General features: G+C 45.4%; 1 protein-coding gene across 1 annotated transcript in view; it reads right to left on the reverse strand.

Annotated features, from left to right (window-relative positions):
- Nucleotides 1–3,233: 3,233 nt before the first annotated feature.
- Nucleotides 3,234–27,012, reverse strand: part of PROC (protein C, inactivator of coagulation factors Va and VIIIa) — a 35,862-nt gene continuing 12,083 nt past the window's right edge. Inside the window, exons 7-18 of the mRNA XM_084638188.1 lie at nt 26,586–26,695; nt 25,456–25,573; nt 22,597–23,162; nt 19,564–19,619; nt 18,762–18,862; nt 16,314–16,474; nt 12,563–12,587; nt 12,274–12,387; nt 9,745–9,879; nt 8,396–9,063; nt 5,631–5,748; nt 3,234–3,959 (exon numbers count right to left, since the gene is read on the reverse strand). Coding sequence (XP_084494314.1) covers nt 3,385–3,959; nt 5,631–5,748; nt 8,396–9,063; nt 9,745–9,879; nt 12,274–12,387; nt 12,563–12,587; nt 16,314–16,474; nt 18,762–18,862; nt 19,564–19,619; nt 22,597–23,162; nt 25,456–25,573; nt 26,586–26,695 — 2,747 coding nt within the window. The 3' untranslated portion in view covers nt 3,234–3,384. The remainder of the gene's footprint in view (nt 3,960–5,630; nt 5,749–8,395; nt 9,064–9,744; nt 9,880–12,273; nt 12,388–12,562; nt 12,588–16,313; nt 16,475–18,761; nt 18,863–19,563; nt 19,620–22,596; nt 23,163–25,455; nt 25,574–26,585; nt 26,696–27,012) is intronic.

Raw genomic sequence — 27,012 nt, forward strand, 5'->3', positions numbered from 1 at the left:
TGCACAGCATTTAAAAATCGCTAGTCATCACTGATAAAAGATGAAGGCAAAATCTTTAAGGGTGAATGATACAGAGCAAATGGCTGCAGTTGATGAGCAGTGAAGTACGATGTCATCTTAACGAAAGAAAATCGGCCTTAGTTCGGTTACTTTTGTGGTCTTAAAACCTGAGGTATAAGGGTGAATCTTTAGGAGAGCAAGTGTGCTCAATATTTTCTTTACTAAATGGCCCATAAAACCCTTAGATGATCATGCTGCTATTTCTTCTTTGCGGCAAAAAAACTAGAGTGGACTTGTGTACCTCAATCTCTGAAGCTGTTCTTGGTGTCTGCAGAACTGGGGCTGAGAGAGAGAGAGGGTTCTGGTCCCTGCAGGAGGTTTGGAGTTCAGTGAGAAAACAATGATCTTTCCAAGTAAGCACATAAAAATCTCTGTGGATACACAGTGAGTTTCCTGAGGCAGGAGTTTGGTTGCCTTTTGTATGGAGAAAACACTTAGCATGCTGTGGCTTCTGTTGGAAAAAATGAGATCCTGGCCACTGGATGCTTTCTCTTCAAGTTTGTTCCCTCTGAAACTGAGCTTGGCCCATGGGCATAAAAAATAAAGGAAGGCCTGATGTGAGAAGTAGCAGGTACCTGACAATGTCACAGAAGCAAACCCATGGACTCTGATCTAGAGCCTATTATTTGAATTTGAGTTGTAGGCTGTTGCATTGACTTGCATGGCTTTCTGTACAGTCTGTTCAACTACATCCTTCTTATGGGATGCTGAAAATAGATTTAGTTTAAAAATTCCTTGGAAAAAGGTGCAGCCAAATTCCATTTCTGCTACATAAGTGTATGCAACTCTATGGAAACCCATGAAGTTGCACGGTTTGTGTCAGGGCTAAATTTGGCCCTTATGTGTTGGAACTTCCTTTTTCAACTGCTGGGATTTTTCCTGTGTCATTGATGCATGAGTTTTTTGCCAGTACTTTAGGCGTATTTGCTTCATGGTTGAATGAAGCAGTCTGCTACTACCCACATAGGGGAGGGTTGAAATTTAAAATTGCAGATTGTACGTACTTCCACTTAACTGGCCCAAGAGTTGATTGCCTTTCCTGCAATGAACAGACTTTCATGGGTATTAAATAATCTTTAAAGTTGCATTTGATTCTCCCCTGAGCAAGTGACAATTAGAGGTTGAATGCTTTGAGGAGTGTGGGCGAAGGGACACAGATTTCTATTAATTTGTACTCCTATTTTTGTAACTCTGAAAATTGAATAGTAAATTTGAATGTTTGGTTTCATAAGGCCTTAAAAAAAAATTAAAGGAGGAAGGAATTCTTCTCCATCACCTTCAAATACTGCACAAGGGTGCTGTTTGATGATATTTGAACCCAAGGACACAGGAGTGTGAAGTTAAGTTCTTTAACATACTGTGGTAACATTCCTGCTGGGTGAGAGGAGATTTCAGAATTAACAATCTTCTTCTAAAGTAATGTTTTGTTTCACCTGTATTTTTATGTGATTTATGTGGAACGCTGTGACAATTTTTTAAAAGAAATCCTGAAAGCTAAACTCCTGCTGAGGGAGGGCTGACTTGGTCCTCTTTCCCACTGCCCCCTTTGGCTTTTAGACTGTTAGAAAAGTTGTTTCTCATAGCATTACTGGGTTTTCCAAGGTTGTTCACCACTATTTCATGTCTGACAGCAAAATCAATTGTGTACAGCATGTACATTTTCACAATAAAAGAGCTCATCTGGTTTTTTTACCTCATCTCCTGCTCCCACAAGTCTATCAGACTCACTCAGAAAACCACTAATCTTGCATCAGCTGCTGCAAACAACCATCTAACTTGAATGTTACACCCTATAGAATCATAGAATGATCCATTGTCTAGGGGTAGAGTGCCTTTCGCTATGGTGCTAGTGCCACTTTTTTCCCTTTCTTACATTGTTTTTGCTAGAATGTGTAAAAGGGAAATACCAACAGTGAAAGCTGGCTCCAGGATATGTTCTGTTTTTGATCCATTGTAGGTAACTGCTGCTGGACAGTAGTTTAGAGTCTAATGTGCTTAAATGCCTTGCAAGAAATATCAAAGGACATCACATGAGCAGTAAGATGATTAAACCTGCTTTACTGCATGTTGTTAGTTTGAATAATTGCTACTACTGGGAATTCTAAGTTTTCCACTACCGTAGTTACTATATTCTGTTTGTTCCTCTCCCTTCTTACTGGGTTAAACGTCCAGGCCTTTGCTACATAAAAAGTTTCAACTCCCTTTAGAATAAAATGGCAATTTAAAGTTTTTCACCTTATTTTCCTGATTACCATAAAGCTAACATGATATTAATATGGTTCCTTCACTCAAACTCCACTTCTGTCTTATCATTTGACAACTTGATGAATTCTGAAGCCTCCACATTGCAGATAACAATCATACTGTAAAGTGATTAACTCAGCTACACCACTGTCAACATAGTGAACTGTCCTGAGTCTTTTAACAGTTAATGTACTTTGAGTGGAATAGCTGGAGAACAAAGTTATTTCCTTCCATGGCAAAATAAAGACAACACAATCCCTAAAGCTGTTAAACACTCCACTTTGAGCTATTACCAGCAGGAGAGTGAGTTTGTGTGTGTATGGGGGTGGGGGGGGGGATGTGAGAAAACCTGGATTTGTGCTGGAAATGGCCCACCTTAATTATGCACATTGTAGGGAGAATGGTTACTTTGGATGAGCTATTACCAGCAGGATAGTGAGTTTGTGTGTGTGGTTTTTGGGCGGGGAGTGAGGGGGTGAGAGAACCTGGATTTGTGCAGGAAATGGCCCAACTTTATTATCATGCACATTGTGTAAAGAGTTGTCACTTTGGATGGGCTATCACCAGCAGGAGAGTGAATTTGTGTGGGGGGGTGGAGGGTGAGAAAACCTGGATTTGTGCTGGAAATGGCCCACCTGATGATCACTTTAGATAAGCTATTACCAGCAGGACAGTGGGGTGGGAGGAGGTATTGTTTCATATTCTCTGTGTATAAATAAAGTCTGCTGCAGTTTCCACGGCATGCATCCGATGAAGTGAGCTGTAGCTCACGAAAGCTCATGCTCAAATAAATTGGTTAGTCTCTAAGGTGCCACAAGTACTCCTTTTCTTTTTGCGAATACAGACTAACACGGCTGTTACTCTGAAACCTCCACTTTCAACGTTTCTAGGGCAGTGGTTTGTATTACAAAAGTCTCAGGAGCAGCAAATACTGTATTACATTTATTAGGAGAACAAGGAATACTGAATAGACTATATTTAGCTTCATATTGAATAAACTACATTTTTTAAGTTAAAGCTATTGTAAAATTTCCAGTTTTATTACTGGTAGCATTTCTGATGTTTTAGAAATGGTCCTCATTAGAATGAAGGTAAAAATCCTCCTGCATCAGCTAGATTTTCAACCAACTCCTTTATCCATGGTACATAGTTGGCTACCCGCGTATATGCACCATATTTCCTTTCTTCAGCACAGCCCTCACCCCAACTGACTATCCCTAGCAGGTACCAAGTGTTGTGGTAAGAGACAGCAAAGGGGCCTCCACTGTCTCCTTTACAGGCATCCTGGGCTTTGGCAGCATAGCCTGCACAGAACATGTTATCTGTAATGAGCTTCGCTGTTGACTGCCTACACGTTTCCATGCTTACTATGGGCAGCTTGACTTTCATGAGGAAGCGTGTTCCAGGACCCCTGTGATGTGTGGAACCCCATCCACTCACCATCCCCCTAGTCCCTTCCACAGTCAGCAGGGTTGCCAGGTTAGGATTGGGAAGGCAAATGGGGAGTACATACTCATTAAATACAACATCGCTGCTCAAGTAGAGCAAAGCAATGTCACCATTATAGTTATCTGAGTCATAGTGTGGATGTATCCAGCTCTGTTGCACTTTGATCTTTTGTTCTTTCACTTCTCTCTGGTGTTTGTCAAAGTCTCCTGCAATTGAAAACAAAGATGTTAAAGAATTCTAAATCCCTTGTGTAAGAGTTTCATGGGGGGAGCAGCTATGGTAGTAGATTAATGCTTTAGCCTCCCAAATTAAATCAAAATAGGTTACAACACCCATGAACCTAAATATGGAGGTTACAGTCTAAAGCCAGCATTGCTACCACTTTATAATTTGGCATGACGAGATCTATGACCAGCAGAGGGTCGGGGGCACTATCTGAAATTGTTTAGTGTGAGAGTTTATTGGGTCTGTACTACCATGCTTATGAAGAATTTAGATGCATTTTAAAACACCCACCATAATTTAACAACAGGCTCAAAGCTGGTTGGAACTAGAACTAGCTGGTTTATTAGAATGAACACTGGACCTTTTGTTAATTTGCATGGAGACACAAGCCTGCTCAAAGTAGATAATGAAAGTCACGTGTCCTTTGAAATTTCACATCTCATTTTATGTCTACTTGTGTATAGATAGATAAAGAGAAGAGGATACTGATTAAAGTTTTCAGTGCTGCAGGTATTCACAGTAACCAGTTTCCTCTCCAAGAAAACATTATTCCAATTCAAGAGGGAAGAAAAACTCACTAGCCTTAGTATGGTGGCTTGACTCTTCAGAGGGATACAGGGCTCTTCTAATTAGGAATTTTCATGACTCCTAATACAACCAGTAGTGGATTTATCCATATAACATGCTGTAAGGGAGGGAAGTACTATCCTCATTTTATATAGGAAGAATTGAGGCACAGCATAGATTAAGTCAGGGGTTCTCAAACTTCATTGCACTGTGACCCCCAACAAAAATTACTACACGACCCCAGGACGGGGGACTGAAGCCTGAGCCCACTCTGCCCTGGGTGGGGGGAGGGGAGGTGCAAAGCCAAAGCCCAAGGGCTCCAGCCCCAGGCAGGGGGCCTGTAACCTGAGCCCCACCACCTAGGGCTGAAACCCTTCGGCTTTGGCCCCAGGCCCCAGCAAGTCTAAGCCAGCCCTGGCAACTCAATTAAAACAGGGCCACGACCCACTCTGGGGTCCCGACCCACAGTTTGAGAACCACTGGATTAAGTGACTTGCCCAAGAAGTCTTTGGCGAAGCTGGGAATTAAACCCAAGTCTCACCTGTCACAGTCCAGTGCCTCACCTACAGAACTACTTTCTTCCTCATCATCCAGTTCACCCATTCCTGCTGAAGGGAATTAGAATCCTGCATACAGTTGCTAAGTAAGTTCTGCTGATTTGGTGAGGCAGATGTGACTTGTTACTTCCACCATGATAGAACATAAGAGAAACTAGGATGTTCTGCTCAGAGGGAACTAGGTGCACACACTAGAAGGTCGTGCAGGAAACCCTACGAACAGCCAAACTTGGGCTGAGATTTGTTTCATCAGTGACTCTGGTAACCACAGGCTTGCCCTGTCAGCTAACTGCGGAAACCTGAAGCTGAAAGTAACTCAGTTCCTGCTAGCCGGTTCTATTACCATGGTCACAGCAGAGCCTGCGTTTGCAGGGCTGGGAGTTGGAAAAAAAAATCTTTCTATTTATAAACTGAGCAGTGAGAGTCAAGGAACTGGAACACCCCCGATGCCTTTCTAGTCACTTTTCAGAGCAGACTCATGCTTTCATAGCGCCTCCGGGAGCGTGGAGACTTTTCCAATTCACTCACCTATCGTAACATGATGTGGTTTAACAATCTCAAGGCAGTGGGCAGCAGTGACGACCCAGCGGCTGCTGATTAAACTCCCTCCACAGAAACCATAACCCCTGCTATTTCGGACAAATACCTACAGTGAAAAAACAAGAGCAAGAGCACACTCAACAGGACTTATTTCAATGTACTGTAGTAGTTCCCTAGAAACTACTACTAACTTTATGATGCAGAGGATGAAAATGATTAGGGCTAAATCCCAAATACTACACAGGTGTTCAGAATTAATCAGTGTGATGTCACTAGGGATGATGTGTCTAAGGAGTGTAATTATGGAAAGTGATAAGATTGTAAGAACAGAGCAGAATAATCAACAGACCAGGATAGAAATTCAAGCAGAAGGCGATAACCAAAGTGGAAATGTCAGTCTTGGAAAACAAATCTAATGTGAGCTCCAGTACTGGCTGCAAAGCTTTGGAAGATGCTAGAACAAAAGAAAGCAAGGTCAGTGCCAAGAGACTATAATATCCAAACAGTGCCAAGTTTAAAAAATGCTGAATATGAAGCTGCACAAGAAGAGCAAAAGTTAAGGGCCAAGACAAGAAACAGAAGTATTAGAAATAATGAAGAGGAACTGATCCTGAGCACCCGCAATTTTAGGTCAGTGGGAATTGGAGCCACCGAGCCAGCATCTCTCAGGTCTCCAGATTTATAAAGTTGTGCAAAACCACACACAAAAAAAGGGCAAGGAAAAATGATATTGGACTTCAGGATGAGCTATAAAGGGTAAAAGTGGGAGGGGCAAGGGGGCGGATATCTCCCCAGGTCCCTCTTTTTAATATTAGATGTTCAGGTATTGTCTACCCTGAATGGAGTGCTGGCTTTGCTAAAGACTCAACACCATAAACCCTTTAAGCTGAGAAAGATCAAAACACACATTCCCTGAAATTGTTAATAAGGCCTTCACCAAAGCTAAGGGAAACCAGATTTGATATTCCTCATATTTTTAAAGTTAAAATTAAAGAGGTGATGGGGAAGAAATGACTTTTTGGTGGGAAAAACAACAAACTTTCATGCCCTTTTTAAATACAGTATTGTAAAGAAATAAAAAAGGGAACAAGCTATAAAATAAAGCGGTACTACACATTAAAGGCATAGCTATATGTGAACAAGATTAAAGATTAGCATTAAACCTGAATGTTTGGTATTTCATGACTTTTGTGAGCTTGATGCTTATAAATTTTAGCCCTGATTCTGAACTCTTTTACAGTGCTTTGGAACAGAAGTAATGTCACACAAGTCACTGGAGTTACATCTTACGTCTGTGTAAAAGAGCCGAGACTCAGGCCCGGTTATTGTACTGTTAAAATATAAAGTAAAATGTAAACACAAAAGTGGCAAAGGACAATGAAGCAAGGGATAGCAGTACCTTGGATTCTGTATTAGACCTAGGAGGGAAATTATTCACAAAAGGGTCAAAAGAAAGCAAAGGTACAATATTGTAAAGATAGACCACTACAATAATGGTGTGCATTCAGAAAAAGGAAAATACGCTGCAGCTCACTAAATATAGAGCAGTCAATTGAGTGTTAATAGCAGAAAAAAATCTTTAGCCATCAACTAACGAAGGGAGTACAGCCTTTCTGGACTTCCCGCATTGATTTAGATGCAACTTTTCATTCATGGATCAATGAGCCATCATATATTACTTTATTTTGCTGGAATTTTCAAAGAAGCCTAAGAGAGTTAGGCAACCTTAAGCCCATGAGACAGTCTGAAGTCAATTTTCATTGGATTTAATGGGAGCTGGAGGAAGCCCTTAGATGAGAGTAGAAGGAAGTATGTTAAATCACATGTACCTAACTAATCAAGAGGTACTTCAGCTTGATAAAGTGAGTGAAGAGATCAGGTTGGCAGTAGAAAGGTCGACAAGGAAATACTAAATGAAACGCTTCATCTATTTGTAACGTACCGCCAGACACCTTCAAAGGGAAACCCTCTTGACTAATCTATTGCTCTGAAAATAATAAGGGATCCAGAAGAACTTCAGATGACATTGTCGTCTTGCCAAAAACACCTGAAAGTTCTAGAAGCAGTGAACACTGCTCAGTAAAATAAGAAATACAGATGAAGAACAAATATGGAGAAGGCCAAACTCATTTTAATTACAAATATGGCCAAAATCACAATGGATAGGAAAGGCTTGGGAGTCTTGCTCCCTGGGCTAACTGCCACATGCTGTTATAAGATAGGAAAATGAAATAAAGAGAAGCATCATGAGTGAATATAAAGTTCTGTGAAAAACTCAGTATCTAAAAAGTAAGTGCCTTTTCTGCTGATGAGAGACGATGATCCTATTAGATGATCCTATTAGGCAGGATGCATGGAGCAGAAACACAGCCACATACCAAGCAGATGATGTAGAAGTTAAAATCTGAACATTGATTCATGAGAATATTTGCCCCTGACCATTGGGTAAGTAAGTAAACAAAGGTGAAGGACATGTTGGAGACTGAAGACGATTGGTTGGCTGTACTGCAAGAAGAGGAGCTATAAGAGAGACTATATTTAGGATCCCATGTACACTAATGAATGAGGTAACTACAGTGTGGGCCACCAGAAAAGAAGCTGCGGAGATACACTGAGGATCTACGCAGTTCTGTTTGGCCATGAACAGGGATACTTGGCAAAACCTTGATGAGGTCCTGGCTGGGGCACAGAGTGAGCACCGATAAGGGAAGGAGATGTGGTGTTAATGACTCAATATGCAAGAGAAATGTTACCTGCCAGGGACAGTGGCCACGATGGCAGAAAGATCCCCCAGTGATCCTGGTATCATCATGCTCTGCAGTTTGGTAGACTTTTGTCCAGCTGTGTAGATCTCCATCTGTCAGGTTTCCTTCAGCTTCAGTTTGATTGAGGCCATCATGCACATTCTGCCCATCCGCCGACCCATTGAGCCCAGGGGCACCCTGCTTTGCTGTTTCATTGAGTTTGGGGGTGCCCTCCTCTGTCATCTGGTTGAGTCCATGGGTGCCCCCCTCTGCTGACCCATTGAGCCTGGGGGCCTCCCACTCTGTTGACCCATTGAGCTGGGGGGCACCCCCCTCCACCAACTCATGGAGCCTGGGGGCGCCCCCCTCTGCTGACTCATTGAGTTTGGGGATGCCCCCCTCTGCCATCCGGTTGAGCCCAGGAGTGCCCCCCTCTGCTGACTCATTGAGTCTGGGGGTGGCCCCCTCTGCCATCCCGTTGAGCTTGAGGGTGCCCCCCTCCACCGACTCATTGAGCCCAGGGGCGTCCCCCTCTGCCGACTCATTGAGCCCGGGGGCACCCCTCTTCACCTTCCCGTTGAGCCTGGGGGCTCGCCCCTCTGCCATCCCAGTGAGCCCAGGGACAACTTCCTCCAAAGCACGCATGGATCTTTTAATCAGCCCACAGGGAAACTGAGCTGAAAAATAAGAAAAACAGCCTTTGGGTTTCAGTGTCAAGTTTTGATCCCTAAGCTAATTCTGCTCCTCTTCAGCTGTCTGAAGATGAACCATTGACCACCCATTAATCCTTCCCATCATCCAAATGCACGTGAAGAGACGTACAATGGGTATCAACTCCTGATAGATCATACACATTGCCTCCACTGGTTCCTAGGCTCTAGGAACCCTGTTACTCATGCCAAGTGCTTTTACTCATTGTACTGTGAGCGGCTGTGTCTGGCACTTCCCCAAGCTCCCTGTCTGGCCACTGAGTCAGTGGTGTTCTCCCTGCACTACATGGCACAGTGCGGAGTAATCTCCTTTTCCTTTGCCCAGGAATACCTCCTTGCTGAGGTAATGTTGGCAGAGCCTGAAAGTCCAAGGGGGATATTTGGGCTTTGAGATCAGGGTTTGCCTTCAGTAAAGGGAGTGGAATGAACAGAGTGGAGAAAAAGCCAGATTTTCCAGGCTTGCTGGTGTTTCCATGGGTAAATGAGTATACTTCAATTCTACATCACAGCAACCAGTTTTTCCCATAGATTCATTGGTGCATGTGACAGTTCAAGGGCAAGTGGGCAACCCAGTGAAGAGGGAAGGGCAGTGGCTGTAAACCTGTCCTGCTCTTCAGTCTAAGTAACTCAGAGTCCCGGAGCCATTACCTGATTGCGTACACCTCTTTCCATCATCACCCAGGACATAACCCTCTGCACAGGAGCACACCACACGAAGGGAGTGTGCGGTATCTTGGCAATACTGCCAGCAGCCGCCATTCTTGTACCAGCATTCAAACTTCTCTGCAGGGGAAAGACATTGAAGCACTTTGCTTATTGTTAGCTTTGTTAGTCTCTAAGGTGCCACAAGGACGCCTCGTTGTTTTTGCTGATACAGACTAACACGGCTACCGCTCTGAAACTTCACTTATTTTGAGGAAAAGGCCCAGTAGCACATCAGCGTCTCGGCAGCAGGGCTGTAACAAACACATGGAGCCGACGGCAGAGAAGAAATACAGCTCTACGCTATTAGATCTACTGGCAGGAGGGGGCGGTGGGACAGAAGAAAAACCACACCCCACAATTAAACTGAACGGCCAAGATGTGTGTGTGATTTTGACACACACTGTCTTAACCCTTTCCCTCCCCTTGCCTGTTTATTATTGTATTACAGTAACACCTAGACACTGCAAGAGGATTGGGGCCTCACTGTGCTAGGTGTTATCCTGACAGAGTGAGAGGCAGGGCCGGATTAACGCAGGGGCTTTAGGGGCTGCAGCTCAGGGCCTCAGGCTGAGGTGGGCCCCGTGGGCCAGATATGGCCCGCTGCTTCTTTTCATCTGGCCTGTGGCAAGTCTCCACGCCGCAGGCCGGACACCGGTCCCTGAGCCTCGGTGCGCCCCCCTGGGGCTGAAGCCGCAAGCACCAGGTCAGCAATGTACCCCTGTGGCCCCTAGGCAAGGGGCGTTCAGGGAATCTCTGCGCGCTGCCCCCAGCAGCAGCTTCGCAGCTCCCATTCACACTGCCCTGAAGAGCTTACAGTACTATCTATCTCCCTTCTGCGGTGAATGTGTAAGCGCCTGGGGGCAGGGAGCAGGCCTTCACTTGTTTCTGGGAGGTGCTGAACATATTGGTGCATGTTATAAACATAGAGATAAGGACAGCTGTACTGAATTGCTTTACCTGTAAGGGGTTAAGAAGCTCAAATAACCTGGTTGGCAACTGACCAGAAGGACCAATAAGGAAAGAAGATACTTTTAAATCTGGACAGAGAGAGAAGCCAAGCAGGGACATTGTCTCCTGAAAACATACCTCTGCCACCATGTCAGGGTTCCCTCCCCACTTTGAACTCTGGGGTACAGATGTGGGGACCCTCATGAAAGACCCCTAAGCTTATATTCTACCAGTTTAGGTTAAAAACTTCCCCAAGGCACAAATTCCTTCCCTTGTCCTTGAACAGTATCGCTGCCACCACCAAGTGATTCACACAAAAATTCAGGAAAGGGTCATTTGTAGTCCCTATTCCCCCGAACCCCTTCACCTCCTTTCCAGGGGAGACTTGAGAATAATATACCAAACAATTGCCTTTAATTTAAGTAAAGACCAGACCCTTTATCTTTTGATTTTAGTGCCCTATCAGGTTCTTAAAAGAAGAACTTTATTATAAAGAAAAAAGTAAAAGAATCACACCTGCAAAATCAGGATGGAAGGTAACTTTACAGGGTAATAAAAATTAAAACACGGAGGACTCCCCTCTGGACTCAACTTCACAGTTACAAAAAACAGGAATAAAACTGCTCTTAGCATAGGGAAAATTTACAAGCTAAAACAAAAGATAATCTAACGCATTTCCTTGCCTCACTTACAATTTCTGTAATTTTTAGATGAATTATTCCAGGTATGTTTTAAGGAGATGTTGTCACTGCTTGACTTGTCTGTCCATCCAGAGAGGGAACAAAACAAAGAGAGCACAAACACAACCTCCCACCCCCTCACCCTGATTTAAAAGTATTTGCTTTCCTTATTGGCCCTTCTGGTCAGGTGCCAACCAGGTTATTTGAGCTTCTTAATCCCTTACAGGTAAAGTGATTCAGTACAGCTGCCCTTATCTCTATGTTTATGACAATTCACTTGAAAAGATAATACATAATAGCAACGTAGCTGTAATGAGATGCATTTGGCAAATGTAAGTTCATTGGGGAGATCATTATGGACAAAGAAAGAGTCACTCGTAATTTTTCTTAGTTCCCACTTCTAGTTATTCTGGGCAGTAATTTCCTGCCATGTTCTTTCTTGCAGACTGTAGATGGTGTTTCAGAGGGGAAGGAATCAGAAGTTTTTTGTTTTTTTTTAAAGGCAACAGTGCCACCATTTTGTTCGCGAATGGTTCACGTAACAGGAACTTCGCACATGTTGGTATTGTACACTGAACTTTGGCTAGCGTGTCTGATACATTTGATGAAGCTGATTACTAAGATACCGGAGCCCCGGTGCATGCAGCTCTGTGATACAGCATGTGTTTCTGTGGTATTAGGGCACCGGAGGAGCTGTGTATCAATCAGACCAATGGAGTTAATATTAATGTCTTCGTTATAGGTGAAATTCAGCCCTGCACAGATAGCCAGCACAAGGACCTAGGGTGAATTTCACCCTTCATCCTTTCTTCAGTAGAATGCCTATGTGCATTTCCACACTCACCTATTTCACACTTCTTTCCTCCGAACAGTGGGGGACAGATACAGAAATAATCGTAGTGTTTCTGTTTGCAGATGCCACCGTTCTTACAGGGATTCTCTTTGCAGGGATTTAAATCTGTTTGGAAGAAGAGACGCACATTGTGCTACCTTGTCACATACAGTTCCATGACTTAGCAAAGGCCTGGCATGAGGAAGCGGACACACATTCTGTCTGGGTCGTCTCTCCACACTGACTTGTGGCAACTAACAGCAGTGTAGGAAACAGGTAAAAAAATCTCCCCCGGTCCTACCTTTGTAATCAAACCAAAACTCCATCTGCAAGAAATAATCACAAGAGAGGAAAACATTAGTTAATAGGGCAAGACACATTACCTACTGACTTTAGGAAATAATGGTTCTTGTAGCATTTTTCCTTAACTAATCTATATTGTGGCTGTGGGTTCACCCTTAGCTGCTGAGAGCGCCTCTTTCGCTAGCCAGTTAACCGCTGGGCCAAAGTGACAGTTAACTGGTTAAACTAGTAGCTAACCAGGTAGCGAGTGACAGATTATTTTTCTTGCTTTTGCTTTGGAAAATACCACATAGAAAGGCATAAGGATTTTTCCAAAGATTTTCCTTTTTTATCTTGCCAGTAGCCGAGAGTCCTAATTCCTGTGTTCAGAGACTGAAACTTCTGATCTTCTAGCCCGGGACCCAGACTGGCAGCAGCATGCCATTAAAAATCCTGCCCGCCCCGTCCTGCTCTTCTCCGCCCCCCCGCCTTGCAGGCAAGCTCCCCCCTCCCCAGCCTCTTCCACCAATGTGCTGGGTTCCTGCCCCTCCTCCTCTCCCTCCCTGCCTCAGATCAGCTGATGGCCCTTGCAAGGGAGCAGGAGCCGCAGCCCAGGGAGAAGGCGGAGAAGAGTGGGGATGTGGTCTTGGGGGAGGGGGGTGGAATCAGGGCATATCCCCTCCAGCCACCTGCCGTGAGCCACTCTGGGCAGGGGGCTGGGAGCACCCCCATGACCCTAGCCCACACCCCCAGCCCTCTGCCCTGACCCCTGCACCCCCCCACAACCCCAGCCCTGACTCCAGCACCCCCACACATACCCAGCCCCCCCACACCCAGTGCCCTGACTCCTGCACCCCCCTCACATGCCCTCAGCCCTAACTCCTGCATCCTCCTCACACACCCACAGCCCCCTGCCCTCACTCTTGCACCCGCCACATTCCCACCCCCATCCTGAGCACCAAACGGGAGCTTCTGCACCCCGCCCCCACATTCCCACCTGCACCCCTTGCACCAAATGGGAGCTGCCCAGGTAAGCACTCCACACCCAAACCTCCTGCCCCAACCCTGAGCCCACTCCCTCATTCTAGCTCCTGGTCAGGCCCTGCACCCCAACCCCCAGCCTGCTCCTTCACCCCCAGTCCTGTTCTCAGTGCACTCCCACCCTCAGCTCAGTGCAGAGAGAGAGAGGAAGAGAATGGGCTAGAACCAGGGAGAAGGTACGTACCCGCTCTATGTGGGCAGGGCCAGTATCCCAGACGGCAGCAGGCTGAGTGGGGCCACTCAGCCCACTGCCGGTCTGGGGTCCTGGCCGCCGGCCCCTCTCAGCCTGCTGCCGGTCCGGGGTTCTGGCTGCCTGCCCCTTGCCAGCCAGAGTCCTGGCTGCAGGCCTCACTCAGCCCGCTGCCGGCCTAGGTGAACGGAACCCCAGGCCGGCAATGGGCTGAGCGGGCCAGCGGCGTAAGATCAGCATTTTAATTTAATTTTAAATGAAGATTCTTAAACATTTTGAAAACCTTGTTTACTTTACAAACGACAATAGTTTAGTTATATAATATGTAGACTTATAGAGAGAGACCTTCTAAAAACGTTAAAACATATTACTGGCACGCGAAACCTTAAATTAAAGTGAATAAACGAAGACTCGGCACACCACTTCTGAAAGGTTGCCGACCCCTGTTCCAGTCTCTTAATTTATCATCTGGGGCTCTCAAATAAGATTCTATTAAAGAGTTTAACAGGTAACCACCCAGTCAGCTGGTTGAAAATAATTGTACTTCTCTTTGTTAAGTGCTAGCTTGCCCATTTCTGGTCTTGACAGAGCCTGTACCTCCTTTATATTATTTCCTATATCTGGGGTGGTGAGGCCTCCCCAACCCCCCACATCTGAAATAAGCTGGTGGGATCTCCAGAATCAGCAAGGACAGTGTTGACATTGGCTAAGATTTTCAAAGTTGATTCGTAGTTTTGAGTACCCAACCTCAGGCGCTTTAAAGGGACCCAATGTCCTGACAATGCTCCACATCCACCCACTGAGAATCATCCTTCAACACGTCTCAAGTGGGACATCCAAAAAATCACCTGTTGCCTTTGAAAATCTTGATTTCCTTCATGGCATGCTTCAGTAGCACTGAATTACTCAACCAGCCTTCTTGGCACCTTATTCGATGCTTTGCAATTCATCTGAAACCTTGAGTAAAAACTCATGTTCCTTAGAAATGGAGGAATAGGACGTCATAGCCTGTCTGTGCTCTCTTGTTAAGGTTACATAAATTTCTGGGTTGTTTGTTTTATGCTTAATTACATTTTTGGAATTAGAGAATAATAATGATCAAAATCATAAATTTTTTCTTCCACTAGCATTCTGGTGGCCTTTGGTCTTGTGGGTTATCATATGTAGGACCCTACCAAATTCACGGCCATGGAAAATGTGTCACGGACCATGAAATCTGGTCTCCGACCGTGAAATCTGGTCTTTTGTCTGCTTTTACCCTATAATACACAGATTTCATGGGGGAGACTAGCTTTTCTCAAATTGGGGGTCCTGACCCAAAAGGGAGTTCCGGGGGGATGGTCACAAGATTATTTTATGGGGAATCATGCTGTTGCCACCCTTACTTCTGCGCTGCCTTCAAAGCTGGGTAGCCGGAGAGTGGCGGCTGTTGGCCGGACGCCAAGCTCTGAAGGCAGTGCCCCCTGCCAGCAGCAGCGCACAAGTAAGGATGGCAATACCATACCATGCCACCCACCCTTACTTCTGTGTTGCTGCTGACATCTGGCTGGGGGGGACCGCCCAATCAGTTGGCTGCAGAGCCGCTCCAGGAGCGGCCGACCCTCTCCAGCTGTCCAGCCCTCTGCCCTGACCGTGAGCAGCAGCACAGAAGTAAGGGTAGCAGTTCCACAACCCCCCACAGTAACCTTGCAACCCCCATCCTCAATTCGTTTGTGTGTCAGGACCCCTACAAATTACAACACTGTGAAATTTCAGATTTAAATAGCTGAAATCATTAAGTTTATGAGTTTTAAAATCCCATGACTGTGAAATTGACCAATATGGACCGTGAATTTGGTAGGGCCTAATCATACCTAAGGTAACGATTCAGTCATGGGTATTTTTAGTAAAAGTCATGGACAGAGCACGAGCAATAAACAAAAATTCATGGCCTGTGACCTGTCCATGACATACTATAAATACCCCTGACTAAATCTTAAAGGGGCCGCTGCTAGGGCGTATCTGGGGGGTGGGGGGGCGGAGCCCCAGGGGCCACTGGCAATGGGGGGGTAGGGCCAGCAGCACCAGCTGCCAGGGTCCACTGAGAAACAGCTGCTCTGACTGCCCCAAAGACTGCTGCTCAGGCGACCCCTGGGGCCAGCCGCACCGGCCACTGCTTGGGCATTTCCTGGGGCCAGCCGCCCGGGGCTACCCAAGCAACGGCTGGCCCTGGGGCCGCCCCAGCAGCGGCTCCAGGGCATCTGGCTAGGGGGCCACCTGAGTGGCTGGCTGTGGGGCTGCTACAGCAGCGGCTGGTGTGGCTGTCCCTGGGGCCACCTGAGCAACTGGCCCCAGAGCCAGCTGCTTGGGCAGCCCTCTGGTCAGTCACACCAGCCGCTGCAGAAGTCACAGAGGTCAAGGAAAGTCACAGAATCCGTGGCTTCTGCAACCTCCGTGACAAACACGGAGCCCTACTCATATCAATGAGTCAGAACACTTCCTTGTATCTCCCCACTGATCAGCTATTGCTTGCAGCTTTTTCTGAAGTGAAATGCCTCACTGTTTTCTCCTGCGATTGGAAAATCTCCTTTGCCTCCTCGAAGGAGCAGGTTTCCTCAATGCATTCTCTCTCCAAGTTCCCTGGGTGAATCTCCTCCAGGAACTGGTTAGAGCGTTTACGGATCTTCAGCACCTGGTGTGCTTCTTCTTTTCTCACAAACACTATGAAAACAAAATTGGATCCGACCATTAATGCTGTCACAGGAAGCCAAAGCTTCATTTTTAGGCTAGAGATGAGTAATTTATGCTTTAACTTGGCGAAATAACACAGTGGAGGAGACAACTTTCAAAAAATCAAAACAGACTTAAGGACAACTTTACTCAGATTGTCTATGCCCCAACGTAGAGTCAGTATTCCCCTAGGTGGTGATCAGCTGAATAATATTTCAGTGGATTAAAAGACTACGTCATGTAAAAGGAGCCAGCCTCAAAATTCATGATGTTGGGTTAAAGTTCATTTATTTGTGCTAATGACCAGGCATAGTGTTAGGCAGGTCTCAGTTAATCAAGGATTTACTGTGTCCAAATGAAATAAATAAAATTTATCTAAATATTTTATGTCCAAGATATAAAAACAGAACGTTCAGTCCCTCTGCTGTGTCACCTCAGAGATGAAGCGGAAAACTCGGAAGAAATGAAAGAGAACACCCTGAATATATCTCTCAATAAAGCATACCCATCTTCCCCTGTTCTAATGCTTTTTGGCAGAACATTTCTTCCAGTGTAAAGCAACTTTGGACAAAAAAAAAAAAAGCTTCTGACAGAACATAGCAGTGGAGGAAAGTCTACAATACATCACCTCCACCTGCTTAGCTATTGCTTACAATCGCCTTTGTCAGAGAAAAACACAGTTCTCACTCTCAGGTTGGGTGCAGCAAGTCAGATACACTTTATTTTCTCAAGCAATTGCACAGAGGGAGAGTGCGCACTAGGACACAGGGTTTCCCCCACCTAGGCAGGCCTCGCTAAAGATAAACAATTAGAGGAAGCATTTATACCTTTATTACAGACAATAATGAGCACCAGCTGCATATTGGTTATACGTATTCCTTCATGATATCTTATTTTTCTCACCAATTTCTCTTATAGTCTACATTCTATTCTTATCTACTACGAGGTCACAACAGCCTCTCTCGCAATACTTTTCCCACTCGCTTCGCACAATTCCCGCTTCTAGAAATCTTGCGTTATTAAAGCTAGAGTTAGCCTGACTCCCGCTCATTTCAGAGGCCTGCATCCAAATTCCCTTTATCTACTTCCACACCATTGTGAGAACATCAGGGCCTATAGGCAACACCGTAAAAGAAAACCGCTACCACGTGGCTTCCTGCAGCATTGTGAAAAGTTTCCCACCTATCCTTCACTCTCTTCCCATTTTGGCTAAAACATTCTGTACAGACTATCAATCAAATGTCCAACATTTGGTTTGGCATTTCTGAATTTCACAGGGTCTCTTGTCACTCTCCTGTTGAACAGTGGCCCTGGCGAAATGGGGGACCAATATCAGAGGTTGTTACGCAGTTTTCAGTCTCCTATAGCTAAGCAATCGTATCACTGCACCTCTGCTGTGTCAGACAATAATACAATTCCTGTGTAGGTAAATGACTAGCCCTGGAATCCTGGAACCCAACGAAAGAAATTGGATTGTTATTATTAGCTCATCTTAAAAGAAACCCCCCAAACCGTAGGAATCGTAATCAGCAGTTTCACTGGATGAGTGAAAGGGAACTTCCCGCTCACCGAGCCAGGAGGAGCTGTCCAAAGCTTGTCTCAGCTGGGAGTCTCTCTGGGCTAAATTTTCAACCTAGCTGTCTGAAGGTAGCCATTTAAATACAATTTGAAGCACTTAAATGCTGACGTATGTCCCTGATCCTGCAATCAGATGCATGAGGCTTTTTGTTTCCTTTGCCGTTCAAGTTGCAGGATTGGGTCCCTTGTCAGGAGGCATTGTGGGGTCCAGAGGATAATGTACTGGGCTGAGAGTCAGGAGACCTGCATTCTGTTCCCAGCTGACTTGTGTATTTTGGCAGGTCACTTCATTTCTCATTACAGCTCTACAAAAGGGGGTTAATGATACCTGCCTTTGTGAAGCGCTTTGAGGGCTACGTAGGAAAAGCACTACAGAAGAGCAAAGTAGTAATATTAAATCACCACAGGTTCCTAAAACACAGATTTAGGTGCCCAACTTTGGTCCTCTGTGCATAACTCATTGGATCCCATAAGTCCAGCAACACAAGGAGGTTATTGGACCTCAGGTAGGAAGCCCAGATATGGTGAGTTCATGAATAACCATAAATTAATTCTCATTTTTCTCCTGTGCATTTCAAGAAGTGCCTCTTGCCTACTGAACCTTCAAGATTCTGTGCTCAGAAAATGGGTGCAGTGTAATTTTAAATGCAGGCTCTCGGTGGGAGAAAGTGAAGTTAACAGGTAGTTCAGAAGTTCCTACCTGAAAATGAAACTGACCAGCTGCTGTAAATGGAACACATTAGTAAGAGAAATGTCACAAGTAAGGAACCTCTAGCCATTTTCGTGGCTATGAAGAATCCTCTGGTTTACAGATGGTCACCTGCTGGGAGAAAAGGAGAATGAAGTAGACAGATCCTGGACAAAAACAAGCAGAGAGCAGCATATAGTGAAAGAGAGAGGGAAAATGGACTCAAGGGAAAAAAGGAGGCGGCAATGTGGAGAAAAACTAGGTTTTGTTAGTCTTATTCATCTGACCTCATTTGTATTCTCTCTCCAAGTGACTGATGATGCACGTTGTGATAGGAAGCCAAATGCTCCGCTCACAAGGCAAAGTGCGCAGACTGAAAGAGCCTAGGAAAGTTGCAGAGGATAAAGAGCCTGAGCCAAGTCCATGGAAAGACACTGATTGATTTCAACAGGCTTTGGATCAGACCCAAACTGAGCAGAAACCAGTTCTGTGGCGAACCTCACACCCAGATCTGGTTAACACATTGGCTAGTCAAGCCTGCTGCAGAGCTCCTGATGGGCTTGTCAAGTGACATCCAAATGCTAGACTTTTACACAGCAAGCCACCCACCAATGCAAGCCCACAGGAGAGAAACACACACCTGCCAGTAAGGATTCTGAGAAGGGATGACGGGATTTCTTCACATGGTCATCAACACCAGGGAACCTTGCGAGTGGGTCAGTGCAGACTGCTTTGGGACACCGACAGCCCCTTCTAAAAGCCAGGGCCCAGAATACATTCACATTTTGAAAGCGCTGTAATTATAAACACTTACCGTTTTAGAGCACTAGAAGTAATATTTGGATGAACACCAAAGACAGAGATGGGGGCCTAGAGGTTGATCATTAACTATCACAAATATTGACAGAGAAAGCAAAGCCCTTCGTCCATGGAGCCAACTTGCACTGTAAAGCAAAAATGTTTCGTTCCATCTTTAAATCCTGCACTAAAGGCTGTTTCTCTGCAGCGTGCTTCTTGTGGAGGGTTTTGGTTGTATCATTTATGCTTTTGTGGGGGGCTTCTGAAATCCCATATTTTGGCGGTGCATTGGTATCACCTGGTTTGAATGACCCATGAACCTTTCAGCTCTGTAAATATCTACAGCAATGGGTGACCCTCAGATTTGTGTGTGGACAGCGGGATTCAGAGGAGCCATTTGCTGGCAAATGTTGCTCTGTGATAACCATGGCTATTCATGTTTGCTGCCTTTAGTTGGAACCTTGGCTTAGAAGCTTTGACTAGGTTAGTATTAATAGACAAGGCAGATCCTTCCCTCTAGCTCAGAAGGTAGCAGCCCCAATACTCTCAGGTGCAAAGGTCGCGGGGGTTCAATTTCTTGCAAATGCTTTCCTATCAAGAAATATAATCCTGCATTAATATCCTTTGTTACTCCTTCTGCCTTAATTCTAGTCCCAAACGAAACACACTGCGAAAAGAGCGAGTGTGTTTCAGAGGTGTCCAGGACAGCACCAAGCACTTACCCTTCCCTAGCATTCCACTGGACCTGCTTCAGGTAAGCATTTAAGCACATGCTTAACTTTAAGTATGTGAGCAGTCCCACTGAAATCAATGTGACTACTTACATGCATTAAAAAAAGTGCATTGCTGAATGGGGATTAGATTTCTTACAAGTATTTGCACAGGTGCGTTACAATTGGATCACCACATTCCCTGATCCAAGCTGGGAAGGGTGGGTGAGATGCTATCATCATTTACCACAGTGCCCGAATTGTTTGATTTCTTGAAGGCTCATCTTTACTCTCTGCAGTAACATTTATTTTACCAGGTTTAGGGACGAAGGCACAGCCTAAAAAATGTGATTATGTTTAATTTTAGTTTGGCTATGAGTCCATCTTGTGATGGCTACTAGGATGATCCGAGGAATGGAAAACTTGTCTTATGAAAGGAGACTCAAGGAGCCTGGCTTGTTTAGCCTAACTAAAAGAAGGTTGAGGGGAGATATGATTGCTCTCTATAAATATATCAGAGGGATAAATACTGGAGAGGGAGAGGAATTATTTAAGCTCAGTACCAATGTGGACACAAAAACAAATGGATACAAACTGGCCACCAGGAAGTTTAGACTTGAAATTAGACAAAGGTTTTTAACCATCAGAGGAGTGAAGTTTTGGAATAGCCTTCCAAGGGAAGCAGTGGGGGCAAAAGATCTATCTGGCTTTAAGATTAAACTCAATAAGTTTATGAAGGAGATGGTATGATGGGATAACATGATTTTGGTAATTAATTGATCTTTAAATATTCATGGTAAATAGGCCCAATGGCCTGTGATGGGATGTTAGATGGGGTGGGATCTGAGTTACTATAGAAAATTCTTTCCTGGGTATCTGGCTGGTGAATCTTGCCCATGTGCTCAGGGTTTAGCTGATCGCCATATTTGGGGTCGGGAAGGAATTTTCCTCCAGGGCAGATTGGAAGAGGCCCTGGAGGTTTTTCACCTTCCTCTGTAGCATGGGGCACAGGTCACTTGCTGGAGGATTCTCTGCTCCTTGAAGTCTTTAAACCACGATTTGAGTACTTCAATAGCTCAGATGTAGGTGAGGTTTTTCAGGAGTGGATGGGTGAGATTCTGTGGCCTGCATTGTGCAGGAGATCAGACTAGATGATCATAATGGTCCCTTCTGACCTTAGTATCTATGAATCTATGATTCTTACTGATTACACAGATCTATAAATAAAGTAACAGAACTGGTTGCAATCTCTACACCAACTAAGGGGTATTAACAAAATACGTGTGGTTTTGTCCAATAATTGCGAAACAAGGGAATGATATGTGCATCGTTCATCTGGACGTGTTGTAAAAGTTAGGAATTAAAGCTTTTCTCCTGCTCCTTTTAGAGTCAACAGCAGAATATCCATTGGCTCCGATGGGAGCAGTATCGTTGCCTGAATTTGCAAGTAACTGAGTCTGAGGGGAAGTCTCACTGAGCTCACGAAGTGTGAACTCTGGGAGAAGACACGGATGAGCGAGTGGATGCAGCAATGTTATAATGACAGCACTGAGTTGAAAGACTGGATTGACTGTGAGGGAGCAAGCTGAAAATTGTGAAAAACTAGTAAATGTGCCACGTAAGACTGAAACCGTAACCTGGGTTAACGATGATAGAGTTATCCATGCTATCATTTCCTGTTTCCCTAGTGAGAAAGTACCTCTTTAAATCTTGCCTTTTAAAACTGAAATAATTTCCCCTTAAGATGGCATATGGAAAAACCAAACTCCCACTTACACTTTAATTTTAAGAAAACACTTTAGGCATAGAACATTTAGAGATTTTCAAAACTAACCCAAGCGGTTTAAGTGCCCAGCCGAATAGGAGTCAGTTCTCCAATTTCCCTATGCTGCTTTGTACATCTTAGTCTTATATTGCTTGAATGTGAATCACTGTTATGTTCATCTGGACTGTTCAACTCATAAGGACAAAAATTCTCAACCTTGCACCTCAGCTCCCAAACAGCTCAGGTGACTAGATAAGTCAATTGCAGGCTGGTGCATAACATCATATATTTTGTCTCATACTCGGATTGCAAGCTCTTTGGGTCAGGTCCCATCTTGTCGACATGTAATTGTATAATACTTAGCACACTGGGGCCCTGAGTCACAACTGGTGTCCCTACAAATAAACAAATAACTACCTAAGATGGGGAAAATAGCAAGGAAAAGAGTACACAGTTAACATATTCTTGCTTTATATACTCTAGCTTTAATACCAGAAGACATGACAGCACATTGTACTGTGTATTGTCATTAGCATATGGCCACAATGGTCCCAATTCCTCTTAATGAGAATCAGCCCTTAGATGAGTTGTCCATTGTTTTAATTTGCTGGTGGATCCACTCCAGGTATTGGCTGACTTTGGTGTAGACTCCAAACTTCTCCATTTTCCCACAACCTTCTCCCCAGCTCACCAGTCCCACTAGGAACCAAGTGTTCTTGAACTTAGTGATCATGGGGCCTCCGCTGTCCCCACCACAGGCATCCTGCTTGTCTCCAATAATCCCTGCACACAGCATGTTCTCAGAGATGTCATGCCTCATAGCTTGGACACACTCATTCCGTGGGACCATGGGGATTTCGATGTAACTGAGAACAATAGAGTAATTCGAGGAGACGTCACTTTTGCTCCCCCAGCCAGTCACCACCATCTGCTTCCCATTCGCCATCAGCTCTTGGTCTGCTAGTTTCTTGGTGGGAAGACAAACAGGGAGCACAAATTTGTTGAAAATCATGGGCTGAGCCAGATGCAGCATGGCTATGTCATTATCGGAGGTCTCCTTGCTGTAGTTTTCATGGCTCACTAGCTTGTCAACCGTAATGGTTTGCTCCGTTTCCTCATTCCGCAGACGGTGGTATTCCCCTGGAAGAGCAATGAGGTGAGAGGTGTTACTGGGCTCCTGACAGCCCCACCCCCTGCATCAAACCACATTAGGACTAAAATACATTGAGTGCTCAGATTTGTCCCTGTTTTCTTAAAATATGAGTTTGCTCAAGTTACCCTGTTCTATCTTAACAGGGTTATATTTAACTGGCCTCCCACTCCTTACTCCACAGGGCAGGGACATCATCTTTTGATTTACCTATAAAGTATCATGCACATATTATGCAGCACTGCATAAATATATCAACACAATGAAGACACTGAAACTCTTCTGTGTTACCCTAGAGTGTCCATATTACAATGGCAATTGTACAACTGGAGAGAATTTCTTGTGGGGTACTTTCGTGGGACCCAGCATAACAGTTGGGGGGAACATGCTTATAGCACAGCAAAAGCAATACACTTGTACGAGTTCTTGGACGTGTGGTTAGTGGCTGATTGGTTGAACTCCCTGACATAAAGGCTATTAGGCATAGGCACCAACTTTTCCAGGCACTGGTGGGTGCTTGGCCCCGCCCCTGCCCCACCCCATTCCAACCCCTTCCCCAAAGTCCCCACCCCAACTCTGCCCCCTCCCTGCTCCTATTGGACCCCTTCCCCAAATCCCCACGCCAGCCCCGCCTCTTCTCAGAGCGCGCCCCTTCCCCCCTCTCTCCCAGTGCTTGCCGTCACAATACAGCTGTTTCACGTGGCAAGCACTGGGAGCTAGGGGGAGAAGCGGAGCGGTGGTACGCTCAGGGAAGGAGGCATAGCAGAGGTGAGCAGGGGCGGGGAGGGGAGCTGCCGGTGGGTGCAGAGCACCCACCAATTTTTCCCCATGGGTGCTCCAGCCCCAGAGCACCCACAGAGTCAGCGCCTATGCTATTAGGGACTGACTTTCTGGACTAGTCCATCCTAGAAGCTGGGATATGTATTGTAAGAAATCCATGACCACCTAAGACTTAACAATTGTCATTGTGCTGCACACCCATTGGCCACTTGAAACTTCATCACCCCAGTGTAGTGACTTTATGGACAGTTCCAGGAGGACAGTTCCATACCTAAAGGGCTACATGGAAGACAGAGTGAAGGGGCATGCAAGAGAGTTTTTCACTGCTGGCACAGAGTGGAGGCAGCTAGGGGCAACACAATGAGATACAACAGCAGATGAGCAGGGAGGGCCCAAACTGTGAAGGGCCTTAAAGGAAAGGACAAGAAGATTGCCTTTGATGCAATGGAGAGAAGAGAGCCAGTGAAGGGGCTCAAAGACATGATCAGAGTGGTAGATCAGAAAAGTTTCTCATAGTGGTATTTATGCCCAAGCTGGCATCTCAGATTTCGGGGCAGTGGTACCATTGATTCCCCTAGTGGGATATTTCATACCTGTGTCTTCTGTACCACACTTAACAAAAAGTATTTTCACTGACTAAGCAGCTGAGGCAGAGGGTGTATTATTCTTTTGTTGTCAGAGCAGATAGGTAGAAAATGCTCCTCCAAAGGGGTTTTATTTGAATGTGAAGGGAACAATGCTTGTGGTGGTTTTTGTTTGGTAATTCAGGGGTAAATTTGGTGGACATTTTCCCATGCTTCATATACTTCGTATGTGTGCAGGGCTAGCAGTGGCGATGTACTGTACATGGCACTCCACACCAATCTGCCTGTGCCTTCAATCTGTAGCAACCTGTCGACTTCAAATCCACCCTTCCCCTGAGCGGAGATTTCCAAGTAAGCCACCCTGTTGGGTAGTTTTGCAAGATGGATGCATGCCCAACTGGGTCTAGATTAAGACTCCTCTGCACGTCTAGTACTCGTGGCCTATTCCAGATTTGGGCTCAGGAATCTAGACATGCTTCCTAAACAGCAACATTCTCATTAGCCCTGGGGCACTGAGTGCAGGCCCACCGCCCCGCCGGTTGTGTGTAAGCACAGAGGGTTTGAGAGTAGAAACACATACCAAGCTCCAGAGCGTGGGATCCCCCATCTCAGTTCCCAGATTACAGTGTGGGAATTTTACTTCCCCTTTACTTCACTTCCAAGATATGCAGGAGTGCTCACAATGTATCAGCCCACTTAGTTCTTAGGCAGGCTCTTAGCTGCTCAAATGAAATCAGATGGGTTTATTAATATATTTTTTAAATCTCAGCTAGGTATGACGGGCTGCCTAGCCAACCCAGTTCTATATGCAGAATGACATGCTCCCTCTATAATCTGGCATCCTTCTCCCAAAAGGATCCTGAATTAGAATGTAATATATTAAAAGAGGGTAGCACAGGGGCTGGTCTTTTTTCCATACCAAGTCTTACTTTGAACCTCCCTTTGTCCTCAACGCAGTGTGCTGCCGTTAGAACCCAGGAGGGATGGATGAGAACACCTCCGCATTTAAACTTTCCCCTGCCATCTAGCAGCATGGTCTGAAACAAAGAAATAGAGAAGTACAGCACCACAGGATCCAGCTCAGACATGTAGGATATGATATATTCCTTCTCCATGCAGCCGTCTACACTGCACCTTCAGGTGCCAGAGCACGTGACATTAGCAGAGGTCAAAGTTCCTCGTTTGGTGGACAGAAGCATCCTAACAAGATATCTACAGTCCGCATGGAATGAAGGTTTGGGTTTTAAGCGTTCCATCTAAATCAGTTTTCATGTTTCTTGCTGACTGGGCTCACTGCTCAGGAGATGCTGCGGACCAGCAGTTGGAAGCATTCTGGTCCTTCTGAGTTCTGGAGACTCTCAACTCAAGCAAGAGACGGTTTAGCCCAACTACCACCGTGTGCCTGAAGTGAGTAAAATGTCTTGGGCTGATTCTCGTTTTTGCTAAGAGCTCTTTATGCTGCCACAGTGGTGTACAGGGATCTTAGTGTACATGAGACTCGGGCTGGCGGAAGAACACTTTCTCTAATGGCCTGGTAGGGTCCGTACGGTGGATCCTTCCTCTGAGAGCCCCCAGCATGCTCTGTAAAGCTCTGGTATATTCTGTTAGACTAAAGCATGCTCTGTAACTCTAACCGATGCCTGGTTACAAAACAAAGCTGTCCTAAACCAACAAAGATTTCGTTCAGACGCTACCGGGATGGTACTACGGTAGCCAGAGTGTGCTGCAGGAGGCATTCAATACGTTCGAGAAGTGGCTGTCCCCAGCTTGGTGGGACACCACAGGGACACCACAGGCAGGTACATCCTGATGCTGCTTGCATTGGAATGGTTAGTAGCTTGGCAAAGAGTGGTAAGGCTAACAAAATACAGCAAAAGTTACATTTGCTTCGGCGCTCCAACTTTTGACTTGGCCTTGGAAAGTCTAAAGCAAGGGGAAGCTTAGCACGTGGTAGTCCCATCGTTTGTGACCGAAGTGCTTTCCTGTGCATACGAAGCAGTTCTGGGTACAGACTGAAAGCTCCACCACAAAAGATTATTTATCTCTCACCTGCCAGGGGCTGTCTCCTTTTCTTCCCCTTTTCCCTGAAATGAGTCGAATTTGGACACCTGATTTGAGCTCCATGTGATCTGCCTTCACCCTTCCGCAGGGGAACTCCACTACAAGAGATAAATCACAGAGGTCAACCAGCAAAATCCAGCCAATTCAACACAATCACTTATCACAGTCAGCTTATTAAACAAGAAACTCTCTAACTCACTACTGTTCCAAAAAACCCTCACCCTGTCTCCTTGCTTCTGCGAGATGCTCTCAATGGCTTCTCTGCATTCCCTCATTGTTTCGCTGTGGGGGAAATTCCCCGATCCTCTGGTGGAGTTTGACTATGTGAGGAGTTCCTAACACAGAGATACATGATTGATTTCTAATTCCAATAAAAGGAGCTTATTTACCTGTACCTGGAGGTTCTTCAAGATGT

The sequence above is a fragment of the Lepidochelys olivacea genome, assembly GCF_965140295.1.
Source record: "Lepidochelys olivacea isolate rLepOli2 genome assembly, chromosome: 9".
Taxonomy (NCBI): Eukaryota; Metazoa; Chordata; order Testudines; family Cheloniidae; genus Lepidochelys; species Lepidochelys olivacea.